This window comes from Leptinotarsa decemlineata, unplaced genomic scaffold, assembly GCF_025532065.1.
Source record: "Leptinotarsa decemlineata unplaced genomic scaffold, Ldec_3_MD MMD2_tig00002974_RagTag_RagTag, whole genome shotgun sequence".
NCBI classification, from domain to species: Eukaryota; Metazoa; Arthropoda; class Insecta; order Coleoptera; family Chrysomelidae; genus Leptinotarsa; species Leptinotarsa decemlineata.
This window is the reverse complement of record NW_027412578.1, coordinates 7,235,220-7,263,005: the sequence shown is the minus strand read 5'-3', so window position 1 is coordinate 7,263,005 and position 27,786 is coordinate 7,235,220. Positions and strand designations below refer to the sequence as shown.

General features: G+C 36.3%; 3 protein-coding genes across 5 annotated transcripts in view; 1 reads left to right on the top strand and 2 right to left on the bottom strand.

The window, feature by feature from the left end:
• Positions 1–27,786, top strand: part of LOC111502416 (defective proboscis extension response 7) — a 724,909-nt gene that overhangs the window by 684,143 nt on the left and 12,980 nt on the right. The window lies entirely within an intron of this gene.
• On the bottom strand, positions 1,319–26,321 carry LOC111502417 (juvenile hormone esterase). The gene is made up of 11 exons (XM_023156493.2): positions 26,150–26,321; positions 21,931–22,071; positions 21,745–21,876; positions 18,252–18,414; positions 15,831–16,016; positions 14,408–14,604; positions 12,993–13,161; positions 8,100–8,266; positions 3,577–3,706; positions 2,128–2,269; positions 1,319–1,805 (listed from the first exon to the last, which is right to left on the bottom strand). Exons 1-11 carry the CDS (start codon positions 26,240–26,242, stop codon positions 1,625–1,627), a joined length of 1,701 nt encoding a protein of 566 aa, XP_023012261.2. The 5' UTR covers positions 26,243–26,321; the 3' UTR covers positions 1,319–1,624.
• Positions 3,715–7,668, bottom strand: LOC141483092 (uncharacterized). Its single transcript, XM_074177363.1, has 2 exons — positions 6,911–7,668; positions 3,715–6,695 (listed from the first exon to the last, which is right to left on the bottom strand). Exon 2 carries the CDS (start codon positions 5,923–5,925, stop codon positions 4,600–4,602), a length of 1,326 nt encoding a protein of 441 aa, XP_074033464.1. The 5' UTR covers positions 5,926–6,695; positions 6,911–7,668; the 3' UTR covers positions 3,715–4,599.

Here is a 27,786-nt window from a genome sequence, read left to right as displayed (position 1 = left end):
CAGATTGCTAGCAATTTTTGTTGAACCAAGGTTTGCCGTTAGTATTTAGTTTCATTGAAAAAGAAATATATGCCACCATGGATGATAGAATAACTTTCGTGACCTCTGAAGTACAAAAAGGTGGATACTCAGAGCTGAAACAAATATCTAGCCAGGGGAAATTTTAGAAATCGTCTCGAAGATCCTCCACTCAGCAGATCTTTGCACGGCTCAGATTGTTCTCCAACATTTATCGGCAATTTACTCAACAATGAAATGCGTTTGTGACTGTGACTGTAAATTTCCGGATTGGTTGCTAGATTCAGATCCAGAAGACTAGCATATTCTCCATCACGGTCAGGAATCCCAGTTGACTCATTTATAATCTGAGTAAGTCCGCTGCTTATTGCAAAAGCCTCAGTTTCACGATCTTGTTCGTCGTTGACATTCGTAAATTTGAACCGATCGTTAGTGTAGATATTGAGGGTCATCGAATATGAGAATTTCGGCACCGGGATGATTGATTTGCAGGAAGTCAATGGTGCTCCCAAGCGAAGAGAATAGTTTTCTATATTGTGTATCGCCTAGCACGGAATTTGGTTTCTGTGAGTGCCAGAACTATTTGTTTTCAGATATTGGTGCACTGAGTTTATATTTGAGTTGGGTCCTCTGATGTTGCAGAAATCGATTTCGAAAATGCAAGTCGGTATCTTGGTGCTTATGATGGTCTTCACTAAACAAATGGGACAAATACGCCATAATGACATTCACAAACACTGCTTAGATAGATTAGGCTCCATTTCCCAGTATCATGTATATTACACAAAAAATGGTTTTTTCCCGATTATAAATATTGTGTAGTAGAAATCAAATTGAAAATGATCCGGTCAGTTTCAGTTCATGGTCCCATTAGGATATATGTCATGTCAGATTCTTAGAGATAATAGAGCTCTTCAGTTTCATTGATAATTCAATTATTCCAAGACTTGAATACTTGACTTCAATCGTAATATGTTTTTCTACTTTAATATAAATACAATATTCCTTGTATAATAATCATTCAAACTAAAATGTCGTTTTTGATTGAGCTATTCATGTATGTTACTTCACAAAGTTTTTCTATTTTCTGTTTAATTTCCTCCATGGATAAATTCAACAAACATTGAAAATCATTTCCAATTTTCAATCAAACACAAACTTCATCTTGTGAACCACATGAAATATTGCTTCATGGCCATGCTATTTATATTCAGACCAACTCCTTGATCAAAATACACTAAACTTTCCGAACAACTTGAGTTGTTAAGGAATTGCTGCTTTCAACGATATACAAAGGATACAAAGATTTGAAACTTTCTTTATTAAATTTTATATGAGTGAAGAGAGAAGGTTTGTTATCATTCTATAAAGATATTCGATAATATGACGACTGGATACGAAAGAAAAGAATTCATTGCAATAAACAGCGACTTGTATATGTGAGTCAACATATGATAAAGGCTCACAAGAAATAATTTTGAAAATATTTTTTCCTTTTTCCCTTCACTGACTTCATATTCTACTGAGGCATGTTGTCTGATTTCCTGGTGACATTATTACAGAGACCGGGTGTTTTGACTGGGTGTTACTCGTTTCATTTCTGTTATCAATATGTTGTTTGAATATCTTCAGCAAATTCGTTGAAAATTTTTTTCCAGTTGTGATATTCCTTTGGATTGGTTTTGATTGATAACGAATTGCCTATATCCAAATATAAAAACTCGTCTGGTTTCACTTTGGGCCATACAACGTGAGCCAGGAGGGGATCTTCAAATGGAGTTGGATTTCTGAAAAAAAGGTTAACATTCAAATAGAACTTGTGATGTACTGTTTGGAACCTTTGTTGTAGTGATGAATATTACTGGAGTTTTTTCCCAACACCAAATAGTTATTTTTAACACCTTTAACAAGTGATAATCTTCAAGAGAAAGATAATTCTTCCTCTTGAAGATGATCACTTGGTGATCGAAACACGTGTCGAGGTGTTGAGAATAACGATTTGGTGTTGGGAAAATCTCCAATAATATGCATTCAAACCAAAGTTGAAGTGTGATCAATTTCAATGTTATCAGCATATTCATTTCTTTTGACGAACATTTGTGTACTCACAGATATTTCATGAAGTTTGTCCATAATCTCAACATTCTTGATTGTGTTAGTAAGTCTGACTCGGGAACTTTGTCGATCTTGGAGTGAAATCCTACTTTGAATAGGTAATAATTATCCTCTGCATGTCCTACTCGTTCAGCGCCTAGAAATGTATAAGTAGTGGTTGTTAAAACTTCTTTTTTTTTATTTGTATCGAATAACATCCCGGTATATCGCTCAAAATCATAATTTCCATAAATTGATTGATGTAAGGGATTGTGGTAGAGGATCATCATGAAACACGAAATATGAAACTTTCTATGTTTTTTATTAGCACGCTTATGTATGTATGTATGTATGTTTGTTTTATTGTTTGTAACTCTCAAGCTCGTGATCTGTATTTGACAGAGTAGTAGATATTATTGTTTGATCTATTCGCGGGCAGATGGCGCTGTACCTAACCTCCTTGATATATATTGCTTGATCTATTCGCGGGCAGATGATGATGTACGTAACCTCCTTGATATAATTCGAACTCACTTCACATGTATTTCTTCATTTGACAAATGTATTTTAATTACCACTAGCGCCTGTTACCTTATTTGTAACCCTCCTTTGCGCGCCTGCTGCCTTGGGCTTGGTAGATAATTTTCAGACTCGCTTTCCGAAATCGAAAAATATCCATGGTCATTTTTCTAAACAATATGCGGCCGATTGATCCCAAAGTTTAGATGGAATAAATATAGTTTAAAAAGACTGAAAAACACGCTTTCATAGCATACGAAACTGAAAAATCAAAAATAAATATAGTTTAGAAAACTAAAAAAACACGCTTTTGAAGAACATCGAACTAAAAAGTTAAAAATATTTTTTTTAAAATGAGCTTAAAACAATAACGAACGAAAAATACAAGTATTATTGTGAAGAAAGCGTGGGCGCTTTATGCCATATTTTTTGTATATCAAGCACTCGTCGTTTGTTCCACAATAATACTAGTATTCTTCGTTCGTTATTGTTTCAAGGTTATTTGAACAAAATATTTTCAATTTTTCTGTTCGATATTCTTTGAGAAGGTGTTTTTCAGTTTTTAAAAGTATTTTTATTTTTCGACTTCAATTTGTAACCAATTCTATTGCATTTTTGTTCTATATAGGCATTTTCAAACAAATTGGTTTCAGTGAAGTGTCCTATATGGATAGTTTCAAAGAAAATTGAGCTATCGTGAGAAATTATGATGAAAAATGGGAAATGAAACTTTCTATGTTTTTTAAACGCACTTGTATTTGTAACTAACGTTACTGCAGTTTCATTCCAATTTTCAGACTAATTAGTTTCAAAATATCCATTTAGGACAAAACCGCAGTAACTTTAGTTACAACTGAAAGTGGTAAAAAAATATGGAAAGTTTCATTTCTCCTTTTTCATCAGGATTTCCCTCAAAAGCTCGAACCATATGACGAATCCACTTACCAGGAACTGAAGCGGTATTGAAGTTCAGCTTGCCATGATATGAGAACTGATAAAAAAATACGTCTGTATATTTGGACTGCAGATCCGCATGTCGTGCAACAGGAGTGGTATATTTGGCATCACTAATGTACTGTAAAAAATGATTTATATCAATATTTTCAGTCATGACTTAGTTACAACATCTATTTTCGATCATAGTGATGATATCAGATTTACGTCAATGCGCCACGACTTATATCTCTGGTAGCAGGTGTTCTTGTGTTTGAGAAATTATTACCACCTTGCTATACGAGTAGATGGTCTGTTCTCATTCTTGTTTGAAATTATTTCAATATCTAATTGGGACCCAAGAATGTACTGTACTGGCGACTCGCCGCAGCTCCGCACGGGTGCAATGCTGATACATAATATACATATGAACGCCGCAGCCGCTATGTCTCTGCATTTTGAATCTGTAACGTCATCAAAAATGTTTATTCAAATCACATGCTGTAAAGGGCCATATCGATCTATAATAAATGCACAGTTTATTTAAGGTAGGGCTAAGTGAAGTAAATGTAAAAGATTTTTGCATTTCATAATTGAACATAAAATATGTCGAGTTGAACAAAAAATTATTGATAACTGTAATAGTACCCATACCGTTCCATCTGTTTCGAACATTTTTCCCAAATTTCAACTTCATGTGAGTGTTTTTCTGAGTTTCAACAGCTGTTTACAATTACCCCATCAAAAAAATAGACTCTACCTAATATAGGGGTAAATGAAAACACGTTATTCGGAGTCCTATCAGTTTATTGGTGAATCTAGTAGGGGGAAATATGAACAGCAATGAGAATAAGCATTTTGACTTCACATAATATACTTTACTTGCCTGTTCACAATTACCCCTATGATATTTGGTACCTACGTCTGAACCCCGGTATAACGTACAGTTTACCAAAATATTGAAGGTCAGTTTAGTATAAACGAATTTAATGCTTACAAAATCATTTTAATGAGAAAATTGAGTCAAAACAAATGTTATTTTTCAAAAACACTCACTGATCCAGGAAATATATGAATTGTTTTCCTTTCTTTAATTGAAATTTCTGGATCAGGTAACAAGGCTTCGATCATTTCAAATTCAATTGAAGAGATGTCAGTTTCTTTCTCAATATATTCAGCTCCAATTCTGTCATTGCGTCTGAATCCAACAATTTCAATGTCTCCAGTTTCTTCATCTACATCACGCACACGACAGACATATTTATAGGATATGCTACTCCTGGATCCTCCGAGGAATTTAACTAATAAGTAAATTCCTGGCTGAATCAAGTGCCACTCAGGCAGTCTATATTCTACCTCTGGATAGGTTTTAACTACAACTTCTTCTGCCCCTTCATCTTCATTGAGGTCTCCTTCAGAGTCTTCATCATAAGGAATCACTTCGTTCTCTTCCTCGCTTTCACTATCTTCCTTGCGCTTTCTCTTGAGCTTTTCATTGGTATTCTTTTTCATGCGGGGTCTACATTTTCGTGTGGCTTTTTCTTCTTTCTTGCGTTCTGCTTCTTTCAATCGCTCTAAAACTTTTTCAGTCGTTAATACCTCTCCATACTTGTCCTGTTTCAATCTTGGAATGACCTTCTTCGGCTCAGCAGAAGTTTTGCTAGAGTCAACGTTCAAAGTTTTAACGATTGCTGATGAAAACATACCAATGATATCTGAAGCTACAGTGATACGATTAGTATTTGAATCAGCAGGTGTAAACGGAATTGATTGAAGTTGTTTCACTTCCGCTTCTTCTGGAATTTCTTCACTGTCATTCGATTCTGGTTCGACATCAGTGATTTCACACTGTAGAATTTGACCATTTTGTTTATCAGCTTTTCGCTGCTGTTCTTTGAATCTCATCAGATCAGTAGGATTGAATTCATCCTCTGGAAACTTTTCAGCGTTGACTGGAAATATTCCAGTGGTAACAAATCCGCTAATAATATTTTTTTCAGTGAAAGACTCTTTCCAGACTTCCCCCAGAAGTTCGGTGAATTCATTTTTCTTCAATCGCCCTGCTCCAAGCCCCATGTGTTTCTTTCCATGGGCAATGAGTTTTTTCTCCCAGCAGGTTTTCACCGGACCGAAAACACATTTATCTAACGGCTGAAGCCTGTCTGTCAAATGGCTTGGAAACTTGAATAGTATGATTTTATTTTCGAGTGCACATTTAATGATTCTCAAACTAATGTGACTTTTGTGTCCATCGTACAAAAGTAACGCATTCTGGTCTGGTAGATTTTTGACATCTCTCAAATTTTTCACCCATTTGACAAATACAGTTTCAAACCAGTTGAAGAACTGGGCTTCTTCCATCCATCCATTGGTGGACACAGAATAAACAGTTCCTGGATAGGCCTTGGGTGAGGTCCATCTAGCTTGCACTGCACCGCCTTTGAAAACGATAAAGGGCGGAAAAAATGAACCATCAGACGCTACACAAGCTAAGACACTTGTTGACTCCCTTCCAGACCCACCAGAAACTCTTGACAAGGTCTTTCCTCGTTCCCTAATGGCCTTTATCCTGGAGGGATCATTTCCAAAACCGCTTTCATCAGCATTGAAAAAAAATGCAGCATCATCAATTCTTTCTTTAATAACCACCTCTTTTAATTTTCTATAGAAATTATAGATTACTTCTGGTTTTCTCTGATCCTTTCTTGCTTTTTGAATGACAAAGTTTTATTTCTATTCATGAAGCTATAATACCAGTCTAAGCTAGGCCGGCCATCCTTGAAAGGTGTTTTCAAATGTCTTTGTTGGACAAATGTTCCAATGAGGTCTCGTAACTCTTCTTTGTTACATGGATAACCCATCCGTGCTCGAGCTTTCAAACATTCCACTATTTGCTCCTCTACTTCGGTACTTAAGGCAGTAGACCGTCCTGCTCCCATTTTGGTTTCAGGTACATTTCGGCCCTTTATTCTATGGAATATAACTGCTACGGGAATATTATATTCTTGTGAGGCCTGACGATAAGTTGAATTTTTATTTTTCACGTCACTGACTGCCCTCAGGAGATCGTCTTTAGAGTACCTCTCCGTCGTCTTCTTCTTTATATATTTTCTAGGCATCCTTCTGTTTGTCTGGAATTAAATAAATGCGCTTTTGTAGTGGTGAAGTGTTGTTTACATTTACCCCAAATTGGCGTTCACATTTACCCCTTGTGCATATTTCAAAGGGGTAATTGTAAACACTCATTTGCTCAATTCACAATGATAATTTGGAGGTTAGTTCCATGAAATATACTTCTTCACATCAAATCACTACCATCGCAAGCAATATTCACTTGAATACTCACCTCGAAGCACTTTGAACACTAACTACCGGTACTAGTGTCCAAAACGAATTATAAATGTTTTAACACCATCGAAAACTTTTCGTCAATGCAGACATAAAAACAACTGTACGGAACGAAGACATGCGGCTACATTACCGGCTGGAGTGTGTCGACAAGCGTTAGCGCGCGAAAGTGAACAATTTTGAATACTTTATAATACACAGAGTTGTTTCCAATTACCCCGAGTTCACATTTACCCCACTTAGCCCTACTAATCGAATAAAGATTAATGCTGTATTGCTCAAAATCGATTCTTAAAAAAGTGGAGAATGAAAATTGGTCATTGTAGATTATCCGTAAGAGATAAACATATACCATCGCGTAGGGTTTAGCCAGCGCGCGCGCAAAAAATATGTTTATTTACATCACACTAGAGACCTATGGAATTATAAGTCTTCCCTAGTATATTTTGCGTGTAATATACTTATAAATCTTTCTCTTGAATCACTTCATCTATTTAAAAACCGCTTCAAAATCCGTTGCGTAGTTTAAAGGTCTATGCATACATAGGGGCAGACAGCGAGAAGCGACTCTGTTTTATACTATACAGTGATTTGAACGTATATCTCTATTTAAAAGGTGAAAGATTTGTAAGTTACATTACTTTTCATTTTCGAAAGAGAGAAAGAGACCAGAAAGAAGAGAGAAAAATTATTATTTTCTTTCATTTTTTCAACTTGATGGTATGGTACAAGAATGTTATGACATTTGATTCATATTTGAAGAAGAAGAAGAAGATGTAATGAAAAAATGACATTTTCAGTAATAGAAACGAACGTTATCATCAAGACTGGAAGTTGAATTCTCTTAAATATCCCTGTAGCTGAAAATGTAGGGATATATTGTAATCTGATATCTTGTTTCACCATTAAGCAGACGTGGCCTCCTTCGAGCGACAACCCTCAAAAGTCCTAGCTTGTGTGAGCCAATGATTATCGAAATGTTTCCTTTAATCGTATGAATCATGTCACGGGTTGAATAATACGCAGGAAATATTTATTGTTTGGCCACAGAGCTCGAATCACCATTTCATATAACGGTTGATATTGTAGGTACAGTATATCACTCACGTCAGCCTAACCAGCTACCGTTCAACAAATTACAAATAATATTTGCTCAGTATCAGAGTGAAATGAAAATTGAAACCTACCCTGACAAAAGATCCAAATTCTTCTCCAAATGAACTATTTGTATACAATTTCTTCAACATTTCTCCGGCTGGCTGCTTGTTTTCTGCCTTCATATTGAGATTTCCATTGATCAAGAAGGAGGTGTTGCTGTCAAAATATTTTGCCTTGGACTTGAGTTTATTCAAATCTGTAATATCAGAATAAAATGGCTCACAAATTCAAATTCAACTATTTTCATATGACCCAATATATCTACTGAGCAGTCGACAATTTTTCAATTTTGATAGATCAAGATCTTCAGATGATGTGGTGCTGCAGGTTTTTCCGGATTTTCCTGCAGCTGAAATTGCTTTTTATTGTTGTTTTTATTTTTATCGTTGTAATATCAAATAGTCATTTCTCAAATAAAACTAATTCAATAGCTCGGTATGTTTATTTTAAAGACTAAATTATGGACAAGATATTGTTTCAATACTTCTGAATATGAAGCTATTATAAATTCCATCTCAAAGATTTCCCACTAGCTTTAAATAATTTACAATATTCTTTCAAAATTCGGATGTTGAAGTAAGTTTATTTAGTGAATATAAAATTTTACACAAAAATTGAAAATTGTGATGAACTGTTTGGAAGCTTTGGTGTAGTAATATATATTACTGGAATTTCATCTTAACACCAAACCATTATTTTCAATACCTAGACACGTTTCTCGATCACCAAGCGATGATTTTCAAGAGGAAGATTGAAAGTTCAATATTCTTTTTGAATTTCATCGGTTCGGACCATTGTCTAATATAATATAAATTGATTTGGAATTCCTGAAAAAACATTAAAAAGATTAACCGAAAATAACAATTTTATTCGAACAAAGAAACTGAAATTACAAGGAAATGACTTAAAACAAAAAAACATCAAAAAAATAAAAATTTAAATATTAATAAAAGCTGAAAATTAAAAATTATTATTAACAAAAAATTAAAAATGAAAATTAAAAAATTTCAAACCAAGTTATGTCACGACGTTTCGATTGTTAGTACCCACAATCGTCTTCGGGTGATAACTGGACTTATTCCCCCGAGATCCGAGTGCTTTCACCTATCCCTTCTTCTCTCTCTCCGCTTTATTGGTTTTCACTGGGAGATGACCGTAGGAATTTCAAGTCAATTTATATTAGACAATGGAAGTCCGAACTGATGAAATACACCACGAAACATTGTCAACCACCGTCAAACAAAAATTTCTTTTGAAATTCACTTGATGATTCAAAACGAGTCGAGGTGTTGAAAATGATGGTTTTGTGTTGGGATAAAACTCCAATAATATTCAAAAATGAAAATTTTGCTGAAATTAGGATGTTCTACATATCATTTGTTCCAGAAAAACTCGATTCAAAAATGTAGCACGGTTGTAACATATTATAATTCATATAATTTTTGCTTCTGGAGAATGAATCCATTTCAAATTTCATATATTTATCATCATTAGATTGGATCAGGTTATCGGGGAGCTAGCTCATGGCCTGATTCACTGCGATCTATTGTGATGCTCCTCGGTTGATACAGCTCATTGTCTGAATTGATCTCTTTGACGAGACTCAATAGCCTTGACACTGACCCCTTCATATAGCTAGCAGCCTCTGATTTTTCTTCGCCGCATCTTGCGTGTCTCAGCCTTGCTATCGCTTCTCACTCACAGAGCACATGCTGTGCGGTTTCTTTCTCTTCTTGACAGAACCTGCATTGGGTTTCTTCTGTCAGACCCATGTTGCTCATATATTTCCTGTGCCGTCTATGCGCCGATAGTAGACCCACCACTACCCATACAACCTTACAGTTGTAGTTCAGCAGGACGATGGTTTATACAGGCTGATTCACGGTGTATGGCACATTAGACGTTTCTGGTGAACCAGAACCGAATCTACCGCCAATGAACCTCAAGAAATTTATACGAATTCAGAACAATTTCAATGCATTTGGATCAACTTTAAAAGCACCAAGAAACTTGCCTCGACCCGTAACTTTCGAAGACAACCAGATTAATGTCTTAGCATATTTTCACGCATTTCCCGAGTCATCGATGAGAAGTGCTGAAGAAGATTTGGGTATAAAATATTCATCGGTTCAAAGAATCTTGCGAAGACATAAAATGCATGATTATAAATTCACCAAAATTCAAGCAATGAAGCCTCAAGATCCTCAACAGAGAGTAGAATTTTGTGAAATGTTGTTGACACGCATTCAAGAAGATCCACTTTTTTTAAATAAAATTATTTGGACTGATGAATCGAAATTTTCGAGAGAAGGGATTTTCAATAGAAAAAATCGTCATTATTGCTCCAGTGAAAATCCTCACGTCACAAAAGAAGCCGGATTTCAAGAAAAATTTACTTTTAATGTCTTCTGCATGTTGATGGACAACAAATTGAGGTACGTGATATTTTGGAGAATACTGTAGACAGTTTCGTGGATAATCTGCCACTCGAAGATTATCGAAACTGTTGGTACCAACTAGACGGAGCTCCTGCACATTGCACAAGAGAAGTGAGCGCAGAACTGGATAGACTATTTGACGATCGGTGGATGAGGCGCTTGGGACCATGGAATTGGCCAGCAAGATCACCCGATCTTAATCCATCAGATTCTTATTTGTGGGGAATGTTCAAAGAAAAAGTTTACAAAATACCCGTGCGTTCGAGAGATGAATTGTTAGAAAGGATTGCCCAAACATTCGAAGATTTGGATCCCAACGAAATCAGATCTGCCACCACGAAAGCAGTCAACACCAGCATTTTAAAGTGCTTGGAAGTGAACGGCCAGCGATTCGAACATATTTCGAAATATTCCACATGATTGTTTTACTTTTTTATAATTATTCATATCAATATTTCCAATTTCAAGTTTCTTGGTGCTTTTTTAAAGTTTATCCAAACAAATTGAAATTGTTCTGAATTCGTATAAATTTCTTGAGGTTCATTGGCGGTAGATTCGGATACATTTCATTGAACATTCTACATGTTCTGCTGATAATTTTGTCACACTGTCCAAAAATAATAAACAAATTCATAAGAACTTCGTTTGAATAGTTTTGTTCCATCGTTTTGAAGGTATTTGCAACTTCTGAAGTGACGAAAATGTCGATATTATTAGGAGAATGTCACAACGCTACTGTCAAATAGTAATCATGGCCTGCTTACCAAATACCGAATGGAAATACCATTCTGAAGGGACATTTTCACAAATAAATGTTCATAAGTCCGAAACTTGACTAGTTAGGTGTAGGCATGATATACATAGAAAGAAAGCAAATTTCAGCAGCTTTTCGAATTTTCAATAATATACAGGGTGTTCCATTAAAAATAATCAAATTTCAGCAACTTTTTCAAGCAAACGAAAAAACTGTATTTTTTTACCACCCTGTATTGAAGTAACGGAGATTAGGCTGACGTGTGGGAAGTGTCCAAGTATCACCTAACTCCAAACCAAATTTCGATATCATAGTACTTCTTAACTAAAAGATATCGGCATTTTTAGAAGTCATGATTTTCGAAGAAAAAAATTGAAATTAATTTTTATTTCGAAAACGGTAACAGATAGGTATAGGGAAATATCAAGAAAAGTTGTCGGGCAATTGTTGGAAATTCCAAAAATAATATTATATACAGAGTGTTCCATTTGAAAAATCAAAGTTGCTACTGCTTTCTAATAGAAGCGGCAATACCGCATTGTCGAAAATATTTTAGTTGGCTAGAGAATGTCCGAATATGCCCTCCATTAAATTTTCAAAGTGATCCGTTTTCTGGTTCACCAGAAACGTCTAATGTGCCATCCACCGTGAATCAGCCTGTATATAAACTCTTTCGCCTGTCTCATTTCTGGGAGCTTATTCCACCCGTCTATCGATTCGACTCGCATCCATGAGTTTATGGATGTCTTTATACATGCTTTCGCTACCCCGATGGAGGTTTCTGGGCCAATCATAGCCTTAGATGCTAGAAAATCGGCCTCCTCATTGCCCATGTTTCCCTCATGTCAAGGCTCCTCGAGTGCTCTCAGACAGCTTCCCATCAGTTTTAAGAAGACTTGAAATGTGCTGAGCGCTTTAATTGCCACCTGGCTGTCGAAGAAACTGGCAATGGTTTCATTTGTGGCATTCTGCCTTTTTATTTTCCCTATACAGTGTCCTGCCTGGAACATAGTTGCATTATGTCCTTGGCTGAGTGCGATTCTAGTTTTTGCTCTGCCTCCGTATATACCAGCTCTCACTCCTTCTTGGGTCTTTGAGCCATTTGAATACCAAGTTTCTTTCACTTTTATCGGTGGGCCATTTTGCCAGTCTTCTCTACTTGATATGTTGATTTTGAAATTTTTTTGTAAGTTGTACTGCGGAACTGTGTTATCCACGGGCATTTCTAGTATTGGATCTGCCTTCAGTTCATTCAACAGTTTCAAGTATTCTGCACCGTGTGACTGGCTGATTTGGGTGTTATTTGTGATCATAATCACCTCACTTTCTCATCGAATGGCAATATGAAACCAGATCCTTGAAACGAAGCCTTCGTGGTTTCATCAAGATGCCTTGCAAAGCTGCACTGAAAAATGAAAGCTTTCGTGGGAAAATTATCATCACCTTCACTTTTTCTGTAAACGTCTTCCATAGACGTTTATTCCAGCAATGCATTTTTGGTTCGGCTTAGCACCTTTGATGAAACTTTGGTAGAATTACGGATACTTTGTTTTGGGTTCTGGTTGAGTTGCCTTGCATTTGCCTTTCTGATTTTATAGGACACAAGGCCGGTTGTCATCGCATTTTCTTTGACTGACTATCAAATATTTTCTTATTTATCTGTATCACTGATGAATCTTGCATTCACGAAGATCAATTAATTCAATATCCTAACTATTGTGGATACTTACTGAAGCGAAGTTGCTCTTCAGAAGTTATTCCCATCAGAATAGGAACCAGGTTGAAGCGTCCCAGCTTCAGATTTTCATGCATGGATCCTTGAACGAATTGGCCATCTTCTACAGGTGCCCATATTCTATTGTCCTCATTTCCAACAGAGTTTCTCATTTCGAATGGGATCTGTAAAGGACAATATAAATATTTTTGACGGTTGGGTACATCATCAGAGAGACACTAAAATGTTCTATCAGAATTAGGAAACAGAAAGAAATTGAAATGCAAATATCAGTGTTGTTAAGACTGATAGCTCTACAATAAATTATAGAGATAAACCCAATGGACATTGTATCATGCACTAGGAGAGTCCCAAAAATCATATGGAATTGTAGTCTAAACAGGTGGGGCTGAAAAACATCTACATAATGTGGATGTGATTACTGACCCACATCCAATGAAATTAAACTAAAACCTATAGATACTAGAACAAAAAGTAATCATATGAATGTACCAACTCGTGGTAAATATATCGAACAACGTTCTGCGGAGTTTCTAGCTAAAAAAATATTCAACATTGTGGCTCATCATCTGAAAACCGTAAAAACTCACAACCTTTAGAAAAATCACTACTATTGGAAAGGGAGTCAAACAACCTTCGAAATGACATTCACTTGACCCTCTTTGCTCACCAAAACGGGAGCCGAAACATAAAACACAAATCAACCCATAGTCAACGAGAGAACTAGGAGAACCAATATAAGTGTTTTGTTTCCAACCAATATAGCAGTCCTTTTAGCTACACTTAATGAAAAAATATACAATATACTCCTAACATTCATAATTGAATCTAAAATATCAATTTGAAATGTCAATCGATTGCTTAGAAAATTCTGTGGCAAAATAAACGCAGGTTTGATGCAAAAGGGGGGGAGGAAAAAAAAATAATGAAAGTTACGGGTATCTGTTTGTGATGCACTCACTTTTAAGTAAACTAGTCAATCGAAGTGATCAATCGATATCAGAAAATTTAATTCTCTCTGATATTTCTGAAAGTATCTGAAATTTGATAATTATCAATTCAATCAACTTCTCAACTATTGCTGATAATCTGATTCTGCAGAAATTATTAAACACCCCATTTCCACTTTCAATGTATTGACATGATAGGTTTTCTCTACGTCTGCCAGTTTGTAGGGTTTTCAAAGTTACAGATAGTAAAAATGCATACTCAGGAAAACCATAAGAGAAAATTCAAAACGTTTTTCCCAGTTTATGGGGTATTGAAGAAATTAAATTTTTTGTCTATCCTGGTGGTGAATTCAATTGAAAAAACATTTCTGACAAACTTTGTAAATCGGGAAATCAATATCAGCTCATTTTTGTTAACCTTTGAATCAAAGTTCTATACTTGACTTTCATGTAGGTTTACCTCCATGTCACTGTTTCCTTTGATATCTTCTGCAGAAACATTTTGAAGCAATTCCAAGAGTTCTCTGGATGAATTATTGGAGCCAAAGTCACTGTTCAGCAGAGATCCCAGTTTGTAAGCAAAATATCGTGGACTTTTCTGGAACATCTTTCCACAAAGAGGCGAACCACTTTGCATAATCAGTCCTCTGAAGAGTCCTGAAAATTAAATCAGATATAATTTCCCGTTAATTCTTAATATAAAACATTTTGAATTGATATTTTCGTATTCGAGTAAAATAAAATGTCCTGCATATGCAATTGGCAATACAACTGAAAGAGTCGACCTTCAATATTGGAACGGGCACACTTTGCAGACCGTTTTCGGGCTCATCAGCCACTCATCAATGCAAGATAGTGGCCATCATCGACCCAAAGTCAATGATATTCCATAATTCCGTGTTGGGAATCACACGTTAAAAGGTAAGACCCCGTTAGTCCTTAGCTCGCACAAGTTTCTCAACTTCTGAGAGTTGTGGTTTGTATGGGGGCGACAGCTGATTAACGGAAAACAAATTTCAAACAGAATTGACAATCGGAATTCTTTTAGAGTATTTCATTCCTCTTCCTAAGTTGTAGCGAACAACAAAACTTCACTCCATCTAGTGGGCGGGGTATTAACCTACTGCATATCCGAAATGTGCCCGATTCCTCTGAATAAGGAAGAAAAACTTTCTTATTAGTCAGTGGGCTATGCTTGAAGACTGGCAGTAAACAAATCTAAAGAAATGAACTTTAAACGTTCAAGCCAGTCTCGAATATACCTACATAGAAGGTTGAATGGACTGACGCCTATCAGAAAACAACTACTCCGCTGGCTAATACCACGAAGTGCGTTGGATTATATTCGAGAGGCATCAGTCCAGCCAACCTACTGTGTAGGTATATTCGAGACTGGCTCAAATAATTGAAGTTCATTCCTTTAGATTTTTATTTACTGCCAGTTTTAGTTTACTGCCACACTTCAAGCATATCCCACTGACTTATAAGAAAGTTAGTGAATTGTTCTGGAAACTATCCCGACTCTCATTCACTGAAGGTTCATGAGCATTGTGATCATTCCCGATTTCTTCTGGAAAAGAGAATGGAAGCAGAAGATTAATATCGATATCAAATATTGATATCACTATATATTGATATTGATATATTACAGAAATATATCTTCAAACAGTATTCCGTTAATACTTCAATAACTCACTCTCAAGACATGATTATTTCGGTTATTTCACTAGATAATATTGCCTTTCCTAGTCGATAGATCTCATGAAATAGATAGAAAAAGCTTGGAATACACTATTTTCCTCCTGTTTCATCTGAAACTATGACTTTTGGGAGGATGACCGTGCTCACTAGACATAATTAAACTTGGTACCTCTAAAACATACCTTTCGACTGTTTACTCAGAAGGTGATGACCAACTGCTCCTCCCGCCGCACTCTGTCCTCCTAATGTAATCTTCGATGAATCTCCACCAAAGAGATGTATATTATCTTTCACCCATTTCAAAGCTAAATTTTGGTCTTTCAGTCCAAAGTTACCTGATATAACCTCATCTGCAGTACTGAGAAAACCTGAAAAAATATAAAGTGTCACATTGTGATAAATTTATTTTTTGGATTCTTTTCCTTCGTTATGATAGAGAATTTATTTATTTTATACATACTTTCAGAATAATTTTTTTGAATGACTCTTCTGTGATTGTTTCGATTGTGTCAATATACGGAGAGAATCAAAACAGAAAATCATCATTATTCACTCGAGAGATTAACAGTATGAAAACCAAAACAAATTTGTTCTTATAAAATATCGAATGTGGCTAGGAATGGGAGAATTAGAAATTGGAAAATATATTGAGCCATATCATCGTACATATCAAAGTTGAAACCAATTTACAAGTAATGTGTAATGCAACTTCATTATTCTAACTGAACTACTTATAGCAGGGGAGCCCACGATGCAAAATGGGGATTTTCTCGACCGTTATTGAGACATATTAGGTTGCAAAGCTTAGATTATAAGAAGAAAAAAATGTTATGTGATATATACCTTTTCATCGGTGGGGGAAGCGACTATAGATTTTTAAATATGTAAAAAAATACTGTTGCATGGACATACTCGAGTGCGTCGGATATTGATAGCATCAATATCCTGCTTATTTTTAATAATGTTGGTATGTTGATCTGATCGTTTGCATGATGTGGGAGGTTGTACGTAAGGGTTGAAAGTGAAAAGAAAAAAATGTAATGGATGCGTCAGATTTTCTAAGGGGGTGTTAAGTGCATCAAAAACAGCTCTCATTCAATAATCTGACGATTTAGATCGGGCGCAAACTCGCGGCCATTATTATAATGTGCAGAAAAAATTCGTCATCTTGAAATACTCAAGCGCGTCAGATTAAGATATACATGGTTCAACTTCATGTTTCAAACGTGCTGTCTCATAATCTGACGATTATCTAAAGGGATTCGCTTAATCTGACAAAAACGGTTTTTTTTTTAATTTCCTCAAACTTAATTGATTGAAAAGCTCAGGAAATAGCATGCAAATAAATGAGTGTATGTTTTCTAAGTAGAATACTTGTATTTATGAGAAAATAATTTCAAAAAAATGCTCAAAAAATTTAATTTTCCATAATCAATTGATTAATTGATGAAGAAAAGAGAAATGGAACTTTCTATGTTTTTATCACTATTATTTGTAACTAACGTTACTGCAGTTTCATCCTATAAGGACATTTTCAAACTTATATATTGTATAAGTTTGAAAATGTCCTTGTAGGACGAAACTGCAGAAACGTCAGTTAAAAATAAAAGTGGTAAAAAACATAGAAAGTTTAGTTTCTCTTTTCTTCATTATGGTTTCCTACCACGTAGTAACGGCTACATCCATCAATTGTCTGATTGATTAATCATCATCTTCAGCTTCATCACGAACGAGTCTCTGTGATCAGCTGTGATGGTGTCATGGCAACTGAATTCAGAGTGGGTACAGAGTAAGAGAGTAATAGATAGAGAAAAAGTGAATAGAGAATAGTGAAATAGAAACTCGTGGAGAGAAATATAGGTACCACACAGCTGCACGCATTAAACTTCATCGACGAATTTTTTCGGCTTGCGGAAATCGTCAGATTATATATTTTTCGTTATTCTTGAATTATTTCCTTCAAAATAAAAAAAATAAGCTACGCTCGAGAATGTCGAAATGAAGTTATGTTTTTACAACTTTGCTGCCCTCCCCTTTCTTTACGTCACTCTCAATTCATCAGATTACTGGAATATACACTTTTATCCGGTAATTAACTCACTCACAGGCGGCCTTATATATGGGGCTCATATTTGGTGGAGGTACTAAACCGGGTACTAGGTATCCCTCTGTATATTAATCTGCCGCGCTTTACTAAATCTCGGAAACCCCGCTTGGGCTCCCCTATCACTACAGAAAGTTTCAAAACTAGAATCGGGATCCGTGTATCAATTGTTAAAATATAAAAGTATCAAAAATTACAAAATGGGGACTGAAGATTTTGGACGGGACTCCATGCAAATGAAATATTCTTCACTTTCAAACCTACTCAAGTTCAATCACGTGAAAAGATTGAAAGTGAATGTTACATTTATAGAATTTGAAGAATAATTAATTCTCTGTGAGCTAAATTTTGAGAGTTGTTCATCATGTATATAACACTGCTCGAAGTTCTTTCTGGATCTGTGAAGACATGGTTATCACCAACCATAACAGCTGAAATAATGTATCTGTATAACGTTTCGAAGTTTGAACAATCTATTAGATCAGTTGAAATCACTTACCAAATGCCCCTAGTCGGTAATTCAATGTCACCAGTACAATTCCATAGTCCATGAAGAATTGTGGTCCAAAACTTTGAAATGAACCATCTCCCTTACAGAAGAAACCTCCGTGTACAAACACGTAGACAGGAAGTAGTTGTGAAGAATCACATTCGTCTGGATTCTATGAAAATACCGGTGTCATGTTTCGTTTCGTAACATATAAAGTTCAGTGAATGAATGAAATAAATAGTCTTGAAAATAACGTCGACAAAAACATTTCAGATGAGAATTGATGTTTATGATGATTGGGTTTTAAAATTGGGAATTTCTCACTTGTTTGATTGCAACTCACCCACACTGTTTTCCAATAGGGAGTCGGAACAAAACTGAGCTTTGTGATCTCGAGACGACCCTAGGATGCTCATATTTTCTCAGACAAATATAATAACAAGACCTGATTTTTCATTGTGGATTATTGCAATTGCACATTCAAAAATGATTATTCAAGTTTAATCAACATTTTTCAATAACAATTATTTTCCAGAACAGCATCATATTTTTGACACACCTTGCATATAACTGAAAGAATTTGTTAATTTATCTTGGATGAATTTTCATGAGAAATAATTTTTTTCGCTAAAACTGATGGCTTCAACACATTGAGACATACTGTGAAATTTGTCCTTCAATTGCCTGAACCACTGTGCATCCTGTTTTTGTCCAGTACATTGGCTTGGAATGTGGGGGTTGAGCAAATCGGCCATCAGATGCCTGCTTCCACGTAGCCCCGCTGGATACGGGAATGACAGAATCACTTGAGATTATGTTATTCCCTAACTGAATGGCATCCCAACGATGGCTTAATCCTAAGGTGTGTATCCTTGCCGAGAGGCAAGGATACACACCACACACACCACACCACACACCTGTGGGGCTCTGCCGTAATTGACCTTCTTTCCCATAGTAGTCCCCTTGCGGGACTACTATGGACAGAGTAAACTTAAAAATTATTTCTGATGCCGAGTCTATAGAGAAGATGGATGTCGAGTTTAAGACTCCAACTGACCTCCCTGTGAATTTAGTTCAGGAGCGAGTTTACAGAAGAGATGGATGTCGATTTCAAAACTCCAACTGACCGCCCTGTAAATTTAGTTCAGAAGCGACTCTTCAGAGGAGATGGATGTCGAGTTAACGACTCCAACAGACCTCCCTGTGAATTTAGTTCAGGAGCGAGTCTACAGAGGAGATGGATGTCGTTTTCACGACTCCAACAGACCTCCATGTAAATTTTGTTCAGAAACGAGTCTTCAGAGAAGATGGATGTCTAGTTAACGACTCCAACTGAACTCCCTGTGAATTTAATTCAGGAGCAAGAGCTTCTCAACTCCCCAACTCCTGATCCAATAAATGAATCTAAAAAAAGGTTTGGTGGTGCAGCCAGGAAACGACTGAGTCATCTCCTCAAGAGCAGGGTACCTTATAAAACCGCCTTGCACCAAATTCTTGAGCGGCGTACGCAGAATCTGTCAGGTGGAGAAACAAACCACCCATGAGCAGGTTAGCAAACAAGATGGATGGATGTCGATTTCACGACTCCAACTGACCTCCCTGTGAATTTAGTTCAGAAGCGAGTCTTCAGAGGAGATGGATGTCGATTTTACGACTCCAACTGACCTTTCTGTGAATTTAGTTCAGGAGCGAGTCTACAGAGGAGATGGATGTCAATTTTACGACTCCAACTGACCTTCCTGTGAATTTAATTCAGGAGCGAGTCTACAGAGGAGATGGATGTCGATTTTACGACTCCAACTGACCTTCTTGTGAATTTAGTTCAGGAGCGAGTCTACAGAGGAGATGGATGTCAATTTTACGACTCCAACTAACCTCCCTGTAAATTTAGTTCAGAAGCGAGTCCTCAGGGGAGATGGATGTCGAGTTAACGATTCCAACTGAACTCTCTGTGAATTCACTTCAGGAGCGAGAGCTTTTCAACTCCTGAACTCCTGATCTGATAACTGAATCTAAAAAAAGGTTTGGTGGTGCAGCCAGGAAACGACTGAGTCGTCTCCTCAAGAGCCGGGTACCTTATAAAACCGCCTTGCAACAAATTTTCGTGCGTCGTACGCAGAATCTGTCTCAGGTGGAGGAACAAACCACCCATTAGCAGGTTAGCTAACAAGATGGATGGATGTCGATTTTACGACTCCAACTGACCTCCCTGTGAATTTAGTTCAGAAGCGAGTCTTGAGATGAAATGGATGTCGAGTTATCAACTTCAACTGACCTCCCTGTGAATTTAGTTCAGGAGCGAGTCTACAGAGGAGATGGATGTCGATTTTACGACTCCAACTGACCTTCCTGTGAATTTAGTTCAGGAGCGAGTCTACAGAGGAGATGGATGTCGATTTTACGACTTGTACTGACCTCCCTGTAAATTTAGTTCAGAAGCGAGTCTTCAGAGAAGATGGATGTCTAGTTAACGACTCCAACTGAACTCCCTGTGAATTTACTTCAGGAGCAAGAGCTTCTCAACTCCCCAACTCCTGATCCAATAAATGAATCTAAAAAAGGTTTGGTGGTGCAGCCAGGAAACGACTGAGTCATCTCCTCAAGAGCAGGGTACCTTATAAAACCGCCTTGCACCAAATTCTTGAGCGGCGTACGCAGAATCTGTCAGGTGGAGGAACAAACCACCCATGAGCAGGTTAGCAAACAAAATGGATGGATGTCGATTTCACGACTCCAACTGACCTCCCTGTGAATTTAGTTCAGAAGCGAGTCTTCAGAGGAGATGAATGTCGATTTTACGACTCCAACTGACCTTCCTGTGAATTTAGTTCAGGAGCGAGTCTTCAGAGGAGATGGATGTCGAGTTATCGACTCCAACTGACCTTCCTGTGAATTTAGTTCAGGAGCGAGTCTACAGAGGAGATGGATGTCGATTTTACGACTCCAACTGACCTTCCTGTGAATTTAGTTCAGGAGCGAGTATACAGAGGAGATGGATGTCGATTTTACGACTCCAACTGACCTTCCTGTGAATTTAGTTCAGGAGCGAGTCTTCAGAGGAGATGGATGTCGAGTTATCGACTCCAACTGACCTTCCTGTGAATTTAGTTCAGGAGCGAGTCTACAGAGGAGATGGATATCGATTTTACGACTCCAACTGAACTCCCTGTGAATTTACTTCAGGAGCGAGAGCTTTTCAACTCCCGAACTCCTGATCCAATAACTGAATCTAAAAGAAGATTTGGTGGTGCAGTCAGGAAACGACTGAGTCGTCTGGTCGAATCAGGTTTCCATCTGACCTGAAAGACCACTCACCATACAAACTATGTGAGCCACAATTAACCCTTGCTGGTTGCGGTGGAGGGTCGAATAGACCCACTCACTTTGGACCCAACCTAATTTAACCTAACCGTTAGCTTTTGAGTCACTATATATATATATGAGGGATATACAATAAACATTTTCATTCTCATCCACTTGTGAACTTGTAATTTAAACCTACCGTGGGCGTATACACGTTGAGATATAAACAGTCTTCAGTTTCTCTGGGATCATCTTTATATAGTTGCATACAAATTTTTTTATTTTTTGTGGTGTTCAAAATCCCAGTCCAGGGCCTTGGTGGTACAGGGTCCTATAAAGTATCGAAATGAGAAAAAAAAATATCAATGTAGATTTGTTGTCTTACTTTGAATCTCAAAGTTTCCACTGGAGGAGATGCATAAGGAATTTCTTGGAAAGCATAGTACAACGCTTCCTTGTGGCTTTTCAATGCATGTCCTTGGATCTTGCCAAGAGGAAGAGTGATAATGTACGCGGCTTCATCATCCTATAACAAATTTTTTCTTTACCTCTTTTCCTTAGCCGAAATAAAAATCTGATATCAGGTGAAATATAATTACAAAAAAAAATTCAAATTGTAATTCTCTTTGTCAAACAGAAATATTTGTTTTGTGATACCAGAAATGATAACGGACTGAAAAGTAGAATGAATTCTACACAAACATCTTTCTCACATACCAGAACTGCAACATTTTTCTCGATACGCGATTCCTCTGGAAAATATTTGTCCACGGAGGTGATTGCCTCTTCAATTGACGAAAATATCTGTCCTCCGAGCACAATTTTCAGATGAGGAAACACAAAGAAGTTGTTTGGGGCTAGATCGGGTGAGTAGGGCGGATTATTAAGAAGTTCAAACTGTAATTCATGGAATTTCGCAATGACAACAGCTGAGGTGTGAGACGGTGCGTTGTCTTAGTGGCACACGATTTTCTTTTTCTGATGATGCATAGTATGCTCCTGTAATGGTTTTCCCTTTTTGAAGATATAATTAATTGAAATAAATCCATGACTATCCCAAAAACAGTCGCCATCATATTCCCAGCTGAAAATACGTGTTTTTTCCAGGTTTTTTTCTGCGGTCCACTGTTTGAACTGTATTCAAGTTTTATCTACAGTAGTCAATCGACTCCAAAATTCGTATTCATTGCGCCTAAACTGCACCAATTTGACTTACTCTAATATTAAATGTACTCATGAAATAAAAAAATGAGCAATTACCATTAGAGTATATCCAATAAAATGTGGGAATCTTCCAAAGAAATAAAGAGATAAATCAATTTTCAAATATGTTACTCTATACATCGATGTGTGGATCATGCAAAAAAGTAACTTTCAGACGCAAACTGGAATAAAAAAGACCTCCTGAAACCGCTACTTTCATATAAATATTGAATTTCCCGAAAAAAGAAAACATGTCTCGAAGGAAATACTTTCATATCTACACACTTTTCCATTCCAAACATTCGTTATGGAATTGAAGCAGACTTTCTTCAACTCCATCTTAATACAAAAATATGTGGGAATCCCACACATTTCTTCAATTAATCAGGCCTAAAAATATAACCCCTTCAATAAAAACAGGATATCCAAATTATAAAAAATGTCAGTGAGCGCATATCAATTTTGGTAATTAGAGCAATACAAGGTGTAACTGAATAAATGTGAAACATTTAAGGAGGTGATTCCTCATCGAAAAAAAGATAGGATCTTCAATATAAAGAAACTTCATTGGACCATCCTTTGTTAAAAAACAGCCCCTTGAAGGGGGTACATAAAATTTGTATAACAATTTTTTCACAAGCACTGAAAAAGTTAAATATTGAAATCATTCTGACGTTTTGTACTACCAAAAAGACACTCAGCCAGTATTTTATTTGGTTTACCCCATGGTTGTCAGGGGTGGAAAACGCAACTCTTAAAATTCATTTGTAACTTTTTGTTTTATTATTTGTTTACCATTCAAAACTTCATTTCCGATAGCCTGTTTCATTCTAAACAAAAAATGTCTCGTGGGTTTTTTGCCCAAAATGAACCAGTTCGCAGCAAAAAATTATTTTACAAACAACTACAGAGATACATCGTCATAAATACGAACTGGATTTATTGTTATTTTGTAGTTAGTACCGGCATCAAACGATTGAAGGGTAATGAACAAAACTAATTTATTAATAAAAAAAACACACAACATGCATAAATCATAGTAAATGTTCAATATGTCTACCTTCAGACATTACCCATGCGTCTAGATGTCTGCACGTATTCGCTCAAATACTACAGGAGTCTCTCTGATTACCCTGCACGCATCGATGATGCGGTTTCTTAAGTCCTCTACATCGCGAACAGTAGTACGATAAACCGAATGCTGTAAATGGCCCCAACTAGAAAAATGAAATTGAGATCCGGAGATCGAGCGGGCCAGTTCTGTGGTTCTCCTCGACCTATCCACTGATTTGCATATGTTTCAATTGAATGCTGACGTGCTACTTGACTATATGGGCGGGAACCCCATCATGCATAAAAAAAATATTCCTTCTGACGCCCAAAGGAACTTCCTCCTTGTACTGGATGCACTTCTTTCGAAAATTGAACGTATGCCTCACCATTCAATCGAGGAGGTATAAAATGAGGCCTAATTAAATCATCCCCAGAAAACTGTTCTTGATGGTTAGTTTCGTTAGTTCATGGTTAGTTTGCATTAGCCCATATGTGGTAATTATGAAAATTAATAATCTTGTCCCGATAAAAACTACATTCGTCTGTGAATTGTATCATCTTCAGAAAGTCACAATTTCTTCTAATCATTTCCAGCATCCAATTGCAAAATTCAAGACGGTTCGGAAAGTCTCGCGGTAACAGAGTACCTGTACTCGTTGCAGATGGTGAGGGTATACGAGTTGTTCCTTTGAAATCAGAAATACCGTCATATGATCAACATTTAGCAGGAAAGCAATCTTTCTAGTATTGGTAGTAGGTTGTTCTTCAATAAAATTCAGTACTGCTTCCTCAAGCTGTGGTGTTCGTACTTCTCGATGGCGACCACAATCCTGCGTTCTTCTGTCGAATGAACCATATTCCTGTAACCGTTGATGAAGTCGAGCAAATATTATATGTGAAGAATGCTGCCGTTGAGGATACATTCCAGCATATCTTCTAGAAGCTTCTAACCCATTCCCCTGCGACAGACCGTAAACGTAAAGCATATCAGCCATTTCCTCATTTGTGTATGCCATTTCAATAACAAGTGAATTATTAAAGTAACAAATTAAGAACAGAACAACAACACACAATTAGTATTAATTCAAGTTCGAAAATTCACAAACTGACAGAGTCATACCAATTTAATTGTCACTATCGCTAATAGCGACCTACTAGATAGATTAGTTTCGTATTTTCGCTTTTATGACGATGTATCTCTGTAGTTGTTCGTTAAATAATTTTTTGCTGCGAACTGGTTTATTTTGGGCAAAAAACCCACGAGACATTTTTTGTTTAGAATGAAACAGACTATCGGAAATCAATTTTCAAATGCTGAACAAATGATAAGACAAAAAGTCACATTGGACATAAATTTTAGGGGTTGCGTTTTCCACCCCCTACAACCATGGGGTAAACCAAATGAATTTCTGGCTAAGTGTTTTTTTGGTAGTACAAAACGTCAGGTTAATTTAAATATTGTAACTTTTTTAGTGCTTGTGAAAAAATTTTATACAAATTTTATGTACCCCTTTTAAGGGGTTGTATCTTAACAAGGGATGCTCCAATGAAATTTCTTTATATGAAAGATCCTATCTTTTTTTCAATAAGGAATCACCTCCTTAAATGTTTTATACTCATCTAGTTACACCCTGTATACTGTCTGTTGGGTAATTAGTGGACTGTAGACTGTGTGTGCATGTTTCAGTTGGAAGGTATGAAGTGCCTAAACCACTTAGAAAATCATTGATGTATGACTGAAAGCAAGAGCATGAGATGGTACTGTTGGATGAAACAGACGGTTTTAGATACGAGGAGTGAGTTGTTCAGTTCATCTCTGGTGTGAAACTTATGTCTAGAACGGGGTTGCAGTTGTGTAGTATGAGAGCCTAGTGATCGTTAACAGTGATCTGAGAAATTTTTGCGACCAAGTATCCAGACAAAGTTTCGGGTGTACTCATTTCCCGACTTTATATCCTTCCAAAGTTTCGAAAATTGCAACCCATCAGCCTTATTTTTGTAAAATACAAACTATAGAAAAACACAAGTATATCCATTCTCCACATCATCACCACATTTCATTTCACCTTCTTTGACACTTCTCTGTATGATGATCAATAGAGTTTATCAATAAAAGATTTATACATTTACGGAGCTGCTTCTTGGTAATGAACCTCTCAATTTTTCGTTTTTGAAGTTGATGTCAAAATCTGTAGTGAATAAGTTATTATTAACCTTACGATACCATTCATCAATATCTTATTTACTCCTTGATAAGAGAATAATTCACGGCATTTACTCACATTAGTATTATCGATACATTATTTCTAACCATAAAATCAATGCTGACTATTTAAATGAAAACTCACATTGTCTGCATTTTGACCAAGTAATAGTCCCACGATAACCGCTGTACAAAACACACCTAAACTAATTCTAAAAAACATTTGTATCGTATTCATATACTGCAGTATGTAGTGAATATAAGGAAATATAATTTCAACTATTCATACGTTCATACACTAGATATCAGATAAACTCCGTTGGAAGCAACAAACAAAATTTGACCCCACATGCTCTCATTAGGATGCGCATATTTGAATTTTGAAATAAACCGCCATGCGTAGATATAACCATGTTTCAATGTGATGAATAAAATTGAGTTCGTAATGTCGAAAGCATGTTTTATATTTATGGAAACTGCTCTCTCAATGAACCATTTCATCTGAACGGAATCGGTCAATAAATTTATAAAAAGTACCTGCTGTTTTATAAAAGAGAAACACACATCTGCAAGATTAACTTCTGTAAGGTATCTTGTTCAATTATCTGTCGAATATATTTCATTGTGATTCGTGGTATAAGTAGGGAAAGTATTTTTTACAGCAGGAATGGAGAATGTTCCTCCTGACGAAAATCAAGTAGTTTTCATAAAAGAGATCTAAACCAACGCATTTTAAACATTTTATCATTTTAACCTTTTTCTTTAAAAAATTATTGGAATACTCAAAAAAGAGGAATGAAATAATGCATTCAACATTTAAAGGGATTCGTTTCTATTTCACCATTTGGCAACATCGGTTATAGCTAATAAAGGACAATGAATGTGTTACCTGAATGAGACAAACAAAGTTGACATATTTCAGAGGCGAGCTGTTCTGTTTACTTATGTTCCTAGTTCCGACACATTCTGTGACATATGACATTTTGTGCACCTAACCTATCTTCCTATATATGAATAAATAACAAAACAACTGTTGTAAGTGTGGCTTGTGGAGGTGGTATTGGACTGTAATTTATATTTTGCCTCAATTGTTGATTTATAAAGATAATTTTCCTTATCTAAAGTAGAATATCTGGGTGAGTATGAATTATTTCAACTTTGCTGTTGCCAATATGTGAATTAGAAACAAATCCCTTTAGAAATTAAAATCCAACATTTGAAACATCAAATTGAATACTTTTCGAAGTGAATTTGAAAAACTCATGAATTAAACTCAACTTTATTTTGTTCAAACTTGCATTTGCTGTAATGACCCAAATTGAGGAACATTCCCCATTGCATTGGGGAAGATGCATGTTTTTCATTTTATTTCAAAATATCCATTTTCATGACTATTCTGACTGTGAGTGTCTGAATAATTATAAACTTGTATTTTTGAGACCAACGATGGAACCGCACATAAAACCAATTGCTGGCGTGGCGACGCATTCCGTGGCGACGAGGCACCATGCGCAATAGACTGTGCGATTCTCTTCCCACTGATTTGGCGTTACGCTATATCTCATGCCACACTGAGCTCGGATACCTATACTGTATACAGCTGTGTTTACTATTGTATACACAACCTGTCTTTTCCTAAATGAATGACTTTCAACATTAATTGAAAATGAAATATACTTGACAGTGATAATTATGAAAGTGAGCAGCCTCCTGCAAAATAAGCAAAATCAAACTACGACACACTATCAATTTATCATTAATCAATTTATATATTTGAATATT

Coding starts and splice junctions, on each gene's coding strand:
- LOC111502417 (XM_023156493.2), bottom strand. CDS start 26,242: ATGAATACGATACAAATGTTTTTTAGAATTAGTTTAGGTGTGTTTTGT. Junction 21,877..21,930: donor TGGAAACTTTGAGATTCAAA/GTAAGACAACAA, acceptor GATACTTTATAG/GACCCTGTACCACCAAGGCC. Junction 13,162..14,407: donor AAGGAAACAGTGACATGGAG/GTAAACCTACAT, acceptor TGTCCTTTACAG/ATCCCATTCGAAATGAGAAA.
- LOC141483092 (XM_074177363.1), bottom strand. CDS start 5,925: ATGGAAGAAGCCCAGTTCTTCAACTGGTTTGAAACTGTATTTGTCAAA.